General features: G+C 43.8%; 1 protein-coding gene across 2 annotated transcripts in view; it reads left to right on the top strand.

Moving 5' to 3' along the window:
* EMB1441 (zinc knuckle (CCHC-type) family protein) overlaps positions 1 to 12,181 on the top strand; it is a 183,863-nt gene that overhangs the window by 152,733 nt on the left and 18,949 nt on the right. For both annotated transcript variants that reach the window (XM_086773538.1, XM_086773545.1), the window contains 2 exons: positions 10,812 to 10,917; positions 11,038 to 11,985. In XM_086773538.1, the coding sequence (XP_086629664.1) occupies positions 10,812 to 10,917; positions 11,038 to 11,985 (1,054 nt within the window). The remainder of the gene's footprint in view (positions 1 to 10,811; positions 10,918 to 11,037; positions 11,986 to 12,181) is intronic.

Consider the following 12,181-nt stretch of genomic DNA (forward strand, 5'->3'; position numbering starts at 1 on the left):
TGAGGGGGCTTTTCCTTAGCGACGAGTTTGTCGCCATGCAAGAGTCCCATACAAACACTGGCCAAGAGTGTAGGCTACGGGCGGATGACGCCTCTTGGTGGGAGCGTGTGAAGACCACAGATGCTATGGTGAGGCCCATAGTCCACCTGTTGAGGATTGTAGACGCTATGCAGCCATGCATAGGCAAGGTCTACGAGGCCATGCATAGGCAAGGTCTACGAGGCCATGGATCGCATGATAGAGAAGTTGAAAGACTTCGTGCCTGACGAAGACAGATACGAGGAGATCCATGCCTTGTGTCTAGGAAGGTGGAATTCCTACTACTCTCCATTGCATGCAGCAGCTTATGTGGTGGACCCAGAATTCCAAGGCAACAAGCAAGAGAGCGACCGGGAGGTGAGCACTGGATGGAGGATCATCTTGGATCGTCTTGTGCCTGATGCATCGGTTAGGCGCAAGATCAGGGACCAGCTTTCGATGTACAGGTCATTTCATGGCTCCTATGGCTGTCATGATGCACAGGTTGACCGCTCCAAAGTTGGTGCTGCTCTATGGTGGGAGGACTTTGGTTCAGATGGACCGGAGCTGCAGCAGCTTGCCATCCGCATACTTAGCCAGGCCGTCAGCTCCTCTTGCTTGGAGCAACTTTGGAGTACCTGTAGAAATAATAGAGGCAAGAACTGAATTGAAATGACAACAAGATTGAATGACAAGAGTTACCTTGAGATGAGTGTAGACAAGACACAAGATTGATTAATTCATTGATGTGACACCTACAATATATAGGTGAGAAGTACAAGATAGAGAATGAGTGCATATGGGATAAATCCCTGAGTGCCACGTGGCATACTGAGATGACCAAGACTAAAAGTACTCCTAGTGAGCACTTATTTCCAACACCCTCCTTAAGTGGACACTAGGAGGAAGACAAAAAGACAAGACTATGACATGACAAAAGATAAGACCAAGACACAGAGACTAGACAAGGGTTGAGAGACAAGCTAGAAGACAAGATGGACAAGACTAGAAGACAGACATAAAGACTGATAGACTGAGAGACAAAAGATCCTGAGACACCCCTCCTCAAGTGATATCCTCATATGGGTCCACAAGGGTAGGGACAAGAGTGGATCATAGACAGAGAGAGAGAGAGACAATCAGCCAGTAGAGTGGTCCCACAGAGAGAGAGACTTTCAAATAGACATGAGAGAGACTGACAAAATAGAAGATAAATGGGGACATAGACAAAATGCCAAAGAGAATGTGGGTAGCTAATCCACAAAAGATAGGCATATAGACTGATAGACAGAGTGTCAAAGACATGTGACAGGATAGACACACAGGATAGACACATAGACAAAGAGACTGACTGATTGTAGATAGACAGAGAGATGGACCTTGATTGATAATCCCTCCTCAAGGGCAATCCTCCTGCTAGAGTGGGTAATGCAGGGGTGCCTCTTGGATAGGGACAAAGATAAGTCCATGTAGACAAAAAGACATGATATTACCCCATGATCTACATCATTGGTGATCAATGGTGGTAGATAGCATGAAAGCATAGACAATTATGAGAGAGATGGGAAGGTCTTACCAGATTTGGCAGTGTCTAATCCCGTACATGAGAGACAGATAGATGAAGGGAAGGTCTTACCACTTGCTGAAATGCAAGGGCAGTGTCTAATCCCGTACAAGATAGAAAAGTAAATGAAATTCAGAACTCTCTTTTTTTTTCTTTCTTTCTTTCTTTCTTTTTTTCTTTTTTTTCTCTTCTTTTTTTTTAATAAAATAAGAAATAGAGAGTAGACTGAAAATAGAACACGACATACACTTGATTTCTGTTTCAAATTTGCTGCTGGCAGGTCTGGCTGGTCCAGTGGACAGCTAACCCACACGTGAAGATGAAGAGGAAATGTGAAATAACAAAGGGGAGAATGCCTTTTGCACAGATGTTGCAAATCAGGTCCAAAATCAGCATTGGAGTTTACCTTCACAAAAGGAGGTGTCGAGCTGATGTCGAGAAGACCAGAGATCCAAAAATGACGAGTTGTTGCATGAGTTGAATGTCCAGGAGGTCCACGACTTGAGAAGACATGTTGATGAAGAAGAGAGTGCGGGGGTAGCTGCTGCATGTGCAGTACTAGAGGACAGGCCGAACTGCATAGAACCCGCAGCATAGAACCTGTAGAGGGCTGGTGTGCGGGCCAAGAGAAGGCAAAAGGAGACTTGGTGCAGAGTTGTGCCTTGTAGAGGGGCCGCAGAGAGAGGCCGGTGCAGACAAAGTAGGTTGTTGACAGAGAGCAGGCCGCCCTGAGGTCGGCTTGAATTGCAGCGTAGAAGTGGTTGTTAAGGCTGAGTAGTAGGTGCGCATGGCTGTAGCTGAAGCGCAGAAGAAGATGAAGAGGGTGATGCTGCTGTCGTTGAAACAAGAGAGCACGCCATGGTAGCAGGTAGACGAACGCAGCTGAAATCAAATGAACGAGTGCCTCTAGAGAGATGACCTCGAGAGTCGCCCAGTTGAAGGAAAAGGTTCGCACCATAATGAAGAGCCTTATGCTGATGGTGATGGAGACCTCAATGTGCGGAATACGCAGCAGCAGAACGGCGTAATGTAGACTTAGGCAACTGAGCCGCAAACGTGAGGTTTAGATGGACGGGGGCGGCAGCAAATTGAAGCAGCGCTGCTGCTGTGTGGAGTGGTTATTGGCGGGCAACGCACACAACAGTGCGACAGACAGTAAGAGGATGGCGCACAGACAATGGGCAGATGGCGAAAGCTAAGGGGATTAAAAAAAAAAGGGGGAAACCCTAAAACCATGGCTCTGATACCATGTAGAAATAATAGAGGCAAGAACTGAATTGAAATGACAACAAGATTGAATGACAAGAGTTACCTTGAGATGAGTGTAGACAAGACACAAGATCGATTAATTCATTGATGTGACACCTACAATATATAGGTGAGAAGTACAAGATAGAGAATGAGTGCATATGGGATAAATCCCTGAGTGCCACGTGGCATACTGAGATGACCAAGACTAAAAGTACTCCTAGTGAGCACTTATTTCCAACAGTACCTACAGCCACATTGCCTCTAGGAAGAGGAACCGACTCGGGGTAGAGCGTGCCAATGACCTTGTCTTCATCAGCGCGAACTTGCGAATGCTTTGCAAGAGCGTGACCAAGAAGGCAGATTCCTTCACCGAGTGGGAGATGAGTCAACAAGAAGAGCAACGGGAGGATGAGGTGCAGGAGCAGCATGCCAGTGAGGATGAGACTGAGGATGAGCTTGATGCTTCTTTGGCAGCCGCACAAGCTACCCATGACCATGAGGCGAGCACTTCACGTGGATGATCATTCATGGATCATGATTCATGGGCCTTACTACTTAGCTCTAGCCTCTAGCCTCTAGTCTTCAGCACTTTTTTGTCATTGACTCATTTGAGTCCGTCCTTGTATTTTGCCTCCTTAAGGCTTAGTCCTGACTCCTGAGTCCTGACTCTTGAGTCATGACTCATTTTGTATCTACTTAATTATTAATATGACTCAAAATCTTACCATTTTAGTGTAAATTTGTGCTCATTTTGATGTACTTCCAAAGTAGAATAAGTGCAGAGTAGAAAAATTTAAAAAAAAAGTATTTTTTGAGTGTCGTTCCCTCCCCCGTCCCCGTTCCCTACTTATGGCGGTCCCCCGTCCCGTCCCCGTCCCCGTCCCCCATCACCGTCCCGCGTCCCTTGTGACTGTGATACGGATGGTGAGGGGTCTCCTAAAGGGGAAGCCCCTTACATGGTGGAGAGAACTCGTGATAAAACCAATTCTTGGGTGGATTTTGAGGTGTGGTTTTGAGATGAGTTCCTTTAGGCAGAGGATGAGTTCGATGTGGTGTGATGTGTCCAAGTTTGCAGACTTTGATATGCGCAACATGTCTTTTGACACGTATTTACAAAGGTTTAGAGAGTTACAGTCTCAAGCAGAGCACATGGATGCTACGACTTTATGTGGATTCTTTATCCGTGGACTTGCTCGAGATCACAAACTGTAGGGGAGGAACAATCATAGCAGAACGCTTGAGCAAGCCATCAAGTATGCTAGGATTTATGAGGACACTGGCGAGCTAGACTCTAAAATAGGTCCGTGAGAAACCTCACACTCGAGGCAGTTCCGAATAGGGTTCCGGATGTAAACACAAGTTTAGGTTTGGGAAGGCTTCACAGAACGAAAATCAAACCCAGGCTTTGGGAGATTCCAATCCAAAGAAAGAGAAGAAAACCCACCAAGGTTTTCGGACTTTCCAAGATAGCGGTTGTTTCATAGCATGTTCTTGATCTCCTTTCATCTAATGCTAATTGTAGTTTGAATATGGTTAAGTTGTATGCTTGGGAGACACAGACTTTAGAGGGCATTAAGGCTGATTTTGCCATTGTCTTGTCTGTTGAAGTGCCTTATGGTTTGCCGCCCAGTAGGTCGATAGATCATAAGATTGATTTGCTTTCAGGATGAGTTAGTCGAAAGAGCATGAGATTGCCCGACAGTTATCAGAATATCTCAGGTTGGGTCAGATGTGTAGAAGTAAATGTCCCTGGGGAGCTCCAGTCCTTTTAAAGCACAAGAAGAACGATACTTGGCGAAGTTTGTTAAACTATAAAAAGTTGAATAAAGTTACGGTTAAGAATAGGTATTCTCTTCCGAAAGTAGATGATTTGACAGATAGGTTGCAGAATGTTGTCTATTTTATGAAGATTGACCTTCGTCCGGTTATCAACGAGATATGCATATCCAAGAAAGGTGTCTTTAAGACAAGCAGTCGTACATGGTATGACCATTACAAGTTTCTCGTATTACCTTTTGGGCTCACGAATGCTCTTGTTACTTTTTAGTAGACGATGAATGATCTCTTTCGGGATTATTAGGGGAAGTTTGTTGTGGTATTCTTAGTGTGAGTTTCTTTGTAAGGAGCTCATATACCTAGGTCTTTGGATTTCTCGAGATGGTATTAGCATTGATCTTGAGTAGATTTAGAAGGTGTTGGATTGGCCCATTCCTCGGACAGTGAGGCAACTTCGAGCATTCTTGGGATTCAATGTCTTTCTTAAAAAGTCAGTGAGGGATTATGTTTTTCCTCGAGCGTATGTACACACTCTTTTGAGTGTATGTAAGTCACCTTATCATGTTGCTTCACTTGTACTTCACTCATTCTAATCAATCTACTTTGAGTGTTGTGCTTTCATCCATCTCTCCTTGCTTGCTGCATCTATGTGTGTTGCTGCCTTGATCTCCACTCCAACAATTGGTATCGGAGCAGGTTCTCTTGCCTCTCACCTTCTTGTCATCTGCTCCTTGAGCTTCTCTTTTGATTATCTTGGATTGAGCTATCCTCTTAGGTGGAGGTGGTGTACCCTATAGTGTGTTAACTATGTTAACAACATTTTTACGCATTTTAGAGCGTTTTGGGGCTCTTTTGCATGCTGTACGGTTTTTGAAAACATCTCGGGGGAGTGCCAGTTCAAATTGCCTTTGTTCGATTTTGGGTTTTCTACACTACAGCAGTAGCATTTAGTGTGCAGACAGGGTCATCGTAATCTTCGAGCTCATCTTCAATAGCTTCAACAGCATCATCAACATTATCATCGATTTCTGCATTCTTGCTAAGTACCATTTCCACACTCTACACTTTGCAGGTTTCCTTCGTCTCATCAGTGATCTACTGGCAGCCATCTTGGTTGCATCCAATGAGATTTACAGCACCTATAGATAATTGGGATAGTTGCATTCTGTGTCAAAGATTAGTTATTTGCAGGTTGAAATGGCAAGTCGCCAAAGGGCTTTGGAATGTTGTTACTGGCATTGAGGCACGCCAGCGGAGTAGCATAGTACAGGTACTTTGGATGGTGATTCAAGTTCGGATGTAACTGTGGCATCGGCCTTTGCGACTTCCACAACGGAACAAACCAGGTAGGATGGCAAATATGCACAGGCATATGCATATTCATTGGTGACACTTTCAGTGAAAAGGAACAATCATGTAAAACTGTGAAGCATGCTCGAGATGTGCTTGTTACGTTTTGCTTGGTGCGTAATGAGGCACGAGTCACCTACTTACACAAGCAGTTAGAGTCCGAGTATATGAACGAGGGAGATTTAATGGATGAGTTTCCTCAGAAGGATTAAAGATCTCAGGAAGTGGCTTGCATGTATTGATGAGGCCTATTTGGACAATTCTTTGGTGTCTAGTGTTCTCACAGCTCTATGGGATTCATCCGATGGTTTGCATCTACACTTCGGCTCATGATGAAGGGTGACCCCAATGCCCTTACTCTTGATGAGTTGGTTGCAGTACTCTTGCAAGAAGAGCAAGCTCGGCAACACCAATTTAGTATGCACTCTCAGAAGTCTTGTTTATGCCAGACAATAAAAAGAACTTGATGTTAGTCGTTGCCATTGCTAGACAGGCCTAGTAGTCAGATTTATTGATAACAGTTCATGACCTAAGTGATGGAGAGATCACTGTGGTATCTGGTACTCTAAGCCATGGCCTTTACAGGTTGGAAAGGTATGAGAGATTGGCACATAATGCTTGTTCAATTAGTGCCACAAGTGCTATGAGTGACGCGCAGCTATGGCATGCTTGCTTTGGTCACTTGAATTTTGGCAGTTTGTTGCGTGTTAAATGGCAACATATGGTGCCAGAGTTGCCAAAGCTTGAGGCCCCTATCAAACATGTATATGAGGGGTGCATTTTGAACAAGATGCAACAGGCATCATTCTCCAAAGTGGATCAGTTAGGGTTGTTTAGAAATTATAGCTTATGCATAGTGATGTAGGTGGTCCTATGAGGACACCATCGATCGGGGGATATCTCTACTTTGTGACTTTATTGATGACTACTTCAGGCACTCTTGGGATGTTTCCGTTGAAAGCAAAGTGAGAGGTTTTTACATGCTTTAGACACTTTGTTTCTATGGCTGAAAATGTGTCTACATGTAAAGTTGGCACCCTTCGTATAGATCAAGGGGGAGAGTATATATCAAAGGAGTTTCATGTATATATTGCTGAAAGAGGCATAAAACATCAATGCAGAGTGCCTTACACACCTTAGCAAAATGGTGTGGCTGAGAGGAAGAACATATCTCTCATGGAGCTGGCACATTGCATGGTTAAAGGTCAGGATTTACCTCATGTTTTTCTGGTTGGAGGCACTTATGTGTGCCACTTATGGTGCTGAACAGATGCCCCACGAAGGCTTTGCAGATAATTACGCCTTATGAAGCTTGGAATGACAGGAAGCCCTATGTGGCTCATTTTTCGTATTTTTGGTTGTCTTGCTCATGCTATTGTGCTTAAGCAACAAAACAATAAGCTGGATGATAAGGCAATAAAATGTATTTTTGTAGGATATAGCTCAAAAAGCAAAGAGTATAGACGGCCACAAAGCAAATTTTGGTGAGTAGAGATGGTCTTTGTTAAGAACTCAACTCAATCCATGCTTTTATGCAAAAAACAGGAAAATGTATGCTCACATGATATCTGTGATACACTCCTACCTTTGTACAATGTCAGGCAGCCATATATGGAGCAAATGAATGGTCAACAAGGTGTTGCAAATCAGCCCATATACTTGTACCTTTGTACAATGTCGGACAGCCATATGTGTAGCAAATGAATGCTCAACAAGTGTTGCAAATCAGCCCATACCGGCTGAAAATCAGCTCGAATTTCAGCTCACAGATCAGCCTATTGATAAGGCAATTGTGGATGATGCAATGGATGAGGAAAGGACAGCCGCGCGGGCGTTCAAGAGTTTGCTAAAATGGCTAGTGCAGACATTGCAGGACAGCAAATAAACTATTCCTTTACCTAGTAGGATACGTGCAGGTTCTTATCATGCATCTTATTCTTTTGTGGATCATGCTTTCATTGCCAGTATATGCAACTCTTATGAGTGTGTGTCAGTGACCTTATCATGTCACTTCACTTCTATTTCACTCATTGTCATCAATCTACATTGAGGGTTGTGCTTCCATCTCTCTCGTTGCTTGTTGCATCTATGTGTGTGTTGCTACCTTGATCTCCATTCCAACATACCCAAGAGTTCTAAGACATTGCGGACGGGGAAGGTTTGAAAGTTATCCCGTAGGTAGTGTGGATCTTGAAAAGGGTTGTTGAGGTGGCTTATAAGTTACAATTGCCTCCTAATGTAAAAGTTCATCCAGTTTTCATGTGAGTAGATTCGAGGAGGAACTGGGAATTTAGGATACCGTTGTTACACCTCAAGGGTTGGTAGAGGTTGGGGGCTTGTCCTTTGTTCCACATTAGCGAGAGCTTATATTGGATTTCAGGGAGAGGAAGCTTAGGAATAAGTTGATTCTTGAATATAAGATCAAGTGGAAAGATAGGGCGATGGAGGACTTGACTTGGGAGATAGTTGCTAGTTTAGAGTGGGGATTCCTTGACTTTGTTTCCTAGAGAGGAAAGGTCTTAGGAGGGGGCTACAAGGAAAGATCTTTGGTGTCCTAGTTCACACATATAACTAGGTGGTGCCCCTTTTCTTGTTGAATGTGTGGTTTTGGGGTTCTTATGTTTGTGTTGCGTTGTGCCCCAAGCCCATTGAGCAACACGGGAGCCTTGAGGAGTGCTTAGAGGCCGCTCTTCTTGTTGCCTGCCCCGGACTGCCTCAACACACTCACACACACGCATCGAGGAAAGGCTTTGACTTACATGTATTAATTCAAACACACATAGTAGTTGCAATTTGTTTATTTACACCGATGTGCATGCATAGGTTAGAATTAAAATTTACACTCACACACATAGTAGTCATGTCTCTACTTACATATATGTATGTATGATTGACAGAGATGGAAGAGGTTACTTGCATATTTTTTGAGCATATGAGGAGTACTCTTTCCTTTGAGGAGAGGGTGAATTTGGCTCTACTGCTGCTGAATTTGAGCATCGTTTTCCATAGTCCAACTTGGTCTGGACCATGGCCGGCTGTATGTTTTATACCTAATGCTAATCCTCGGGATTAAGTCCTAATCTAGGCAGGATTGGGGAGCCCTGAGATTAGGGGGAAGACTGCAGGTATATTATAGGCGGCTAGGGTTCATTATTATTGATAATCCATGGTTGCTAGCTATTTATGACTGGATGGTTATTTATAGTGTCAATAGTCACTATATAGGTGACTTATGGGTTATTGTGTTAATAGACTATTATACTTGACAGCTGGTCTATGCTCAGGAAGGTGATTCAAGAGAAGAATCTTAGTTAAAGCTCTTGATAGCCTTAAAGCTCTTGGTTATGCAAGAACTTTATGGCGGTCAAGAGGAGCTACTTTTGGCTTGAATTGAAAAGGGATGTTCTTAATCATGTTTGTCAATGCCCTACGTGTCAAAAGATTAAGGCCGAAAGAGTGAAAATGCCTAGAAAGTGTGTTTCTACAGATATTTCGACTTCATGGATTACCCCACATAATTATAAGTGATAGGGATGCCAAATTTACCTCTCTATTTTGCTCATCATTTTTTGAAGCAGTTGGAACTTCACTTGATCTCAATACTACTTATCATCCCAAAATTGATGGTTAGAGAGAAAGGGTCAACCAAGTTATAGAAGATACTCTTCGAGTTTTTTGGGGTCGTGAACCAAAAGCCATTCCCAAAGCTTGTGCATCACAGACTTTTGGGCGCATGGTGCCTTCCAAAGCCCATCCATACATGAAAACTAGGAAATGTCCAAAATGGTGATAGATGCCTTGGTTTTGCAGGTTTGTAGATAATTGTTGATGCCTTTGCTCATGTACTGAAGTGTAGTGTTGAAACTTGAATTGTCTTGGATTGATGCCATGCTGGATGCTTGAGTGATGTTTTGCTTGACCTGATCTGGGTCAGCAACTAGGTGACTAAAATGTGAGGAGGACGCATCATAGGGCTGAATCTATTCCCTTCTGCTGGTTGGCTTGGTCAACTTCTACCCAAGCTCCTGCCTGACTGGTCAAGAACTATCCAAACCTGTTCAGATGGGCTGCTTGGCTGCATGACTGGAGCATCCTGCTTGTAGGCTGACTATATGCATGACTGGTGCCGGGCTTTTGGCCTAAAAAGGATAGGTCAACTTCGAGTAGGTTCCAAAAATGTGTGGGGTTTGTGGGAGATTGACTGCATAGACTTACCTTGGCCTACCCTTATGGCAACTAGTGACTTGTCCTTGGACTCACAAAATGCACATTTCACATCACCAACCCAAAACTCCCACTTTCTGCTGGTAATGCTACGCCAGTTGTCACTCTGCCACCCAAGTGCAGTGGGTGCACGGCAGCAGGGATGTGCGACGAAGAATGTAGTCAGGATGAGGTGCCACATCATAATTTGTAGCCTTTCTGTCCAGTTTCACCTTGGCTAGGAGGTCCACTGACTAATTGGGAATTCAAAAGGAGCGTTTTGGTTTGAAATTCTCAAAATGGACTTGGAATACTATCACTAAATGTGGGCAAAAGCGATGCTTCTTGGAAGTTGTGATGCAAAAGCTAGTTTGATAGCGTATTCTGGGCTCTGTGAGGGCAGACACACACACCCGCATCCTCACACACACATGCACACGGGCGCACACGCATGCATTGGTACCCTCACATACCCGCATGCACATGTATACACACACATGCATGCATGAACACAAGTAACAAAAAAGAGGATGAGTGCATTAGTTTGAGGAAAATGTTATAAAAAAAAGTGTGCACATTTATGATGACCTTACATCTAGCAAATGCTTTAGAGCTTTATGAAGGTGACTTTGTCTACCCATGCTCTCAGATACGTGCATGCAGACCTGCATGGAGCTTCCAGCACAGTGATAAAGAATCATGATCCAAATTGTGTAGTCCCACCTCTCACACTGAATCAGGCTGGCTGCTTTACGGTATGTGAGTTTTTACTTTCGCCATTTCTATGCAAACACCCAAACAAAACTGAAAATGTTCAAAAGTCTATTAAGGATAAAATATCATTTATGAAATCAACATCTTTGAGCTGAAATCAGGTCTGCCGCAGTCAAGCTTGGGACTCAAAGATTGTTACAAGTGCCTGGTGGGTATATGCTCATCAAGTCAGCAAAACTGCACCAACTGGTGAATACCTTACAGTAGGAAGTTTCATGGTACGTGGGAAGAAGAATTTTTTACCACCGCATCCACTTGTGATGGGCTTTGGAGTTCTTTTTAGGTTGGATGAAAGCTGTGTAGCAGCACATCTGAATGATAGGAAGACAGCTGAAGAAGGGGAAGATGAATATGTGGGATCTCATGATGGGATTGAAGACCTTCCAGAGGAAGGCAGCGACACTGGTGAAGTATCAGAAATGCTACAGGAGGACTTGGAGTCTGCTTCTGCAAACAGTTTATCAGTGTCTATCAAAGCTGAGAATGATGAGGAGGGATCTGAATTAGTAGCAAGTGGGCTGAAGGAATCTGGGGCAAACACAGCAGTGTCTACTGAGAGTGTTGAATTTGATGAGCTCATAGACAAAGCACTACAGCTTTCCACACGTCTTCATCTTGACAAACCTAGCAAAAAGTATGGTCTAGACACTTACCCAAATGATGTGTCAACTAACATTGTTACAGTTCATGATGAGAACATGGATATCGCATCTGGCAAAGGGATGCAGAGGCAACACCCTTACTTGTCAAAAGCGGAAAGAAGGAAGACAAAGAAGGGATCACTGGGTAATGGTGATGGTGAAGAGCACTCCAAAGTAGTTGCAGAGATGGCCTATTCTATAGTCATTGACACTGATAAACAGACAGGCACTATTGAGGATGGTCAGTTCGATAAAGAAGAGAGTACAAGTAGCAGAGATGGTTCTAAAGCAGAAAGTTCTGCAGCAGGAAAGGTTGCCCGAGGTCGAAAAGGTAAACTGAAGAAGATCAAGGAAAAATACGCAGAACAAGATGAGGAGGAACGTGAGCTTCGCATGGCTCTCCTGGCTGTAAGTATTTGCTGATCTGTTTGATTCTGACAGATTTGCAGTTCTCAAGAGCACACACTGTTCCCCCAAGAGTACACATTTTGTCCACCCAAGAGGATGCACGTTGTCCACCCATATAGAATTCAATTCTAGCTCTTCGTGATCCCAGCATAGCAGTCATCCTAGCAAGCTTTATCGTTGGTTTTCTTTTTGTCAG

This window comes from Cibotium barometz, chromosome 3 (assembly GCF_041138505.1).
Source record: "Cibotium barometz isolate CiBa-2024 chromosome 3, ASM4113850v1, whole genome shotgun sequence".
NCBI classification, from domain to species: domain Eukaryota; kingdom Viridiplantae; phylum Streptophyta; class Polypodiopsida; order Cyatheales; family Cibotiaceae; genus Cibotium; species Cibotium barometz.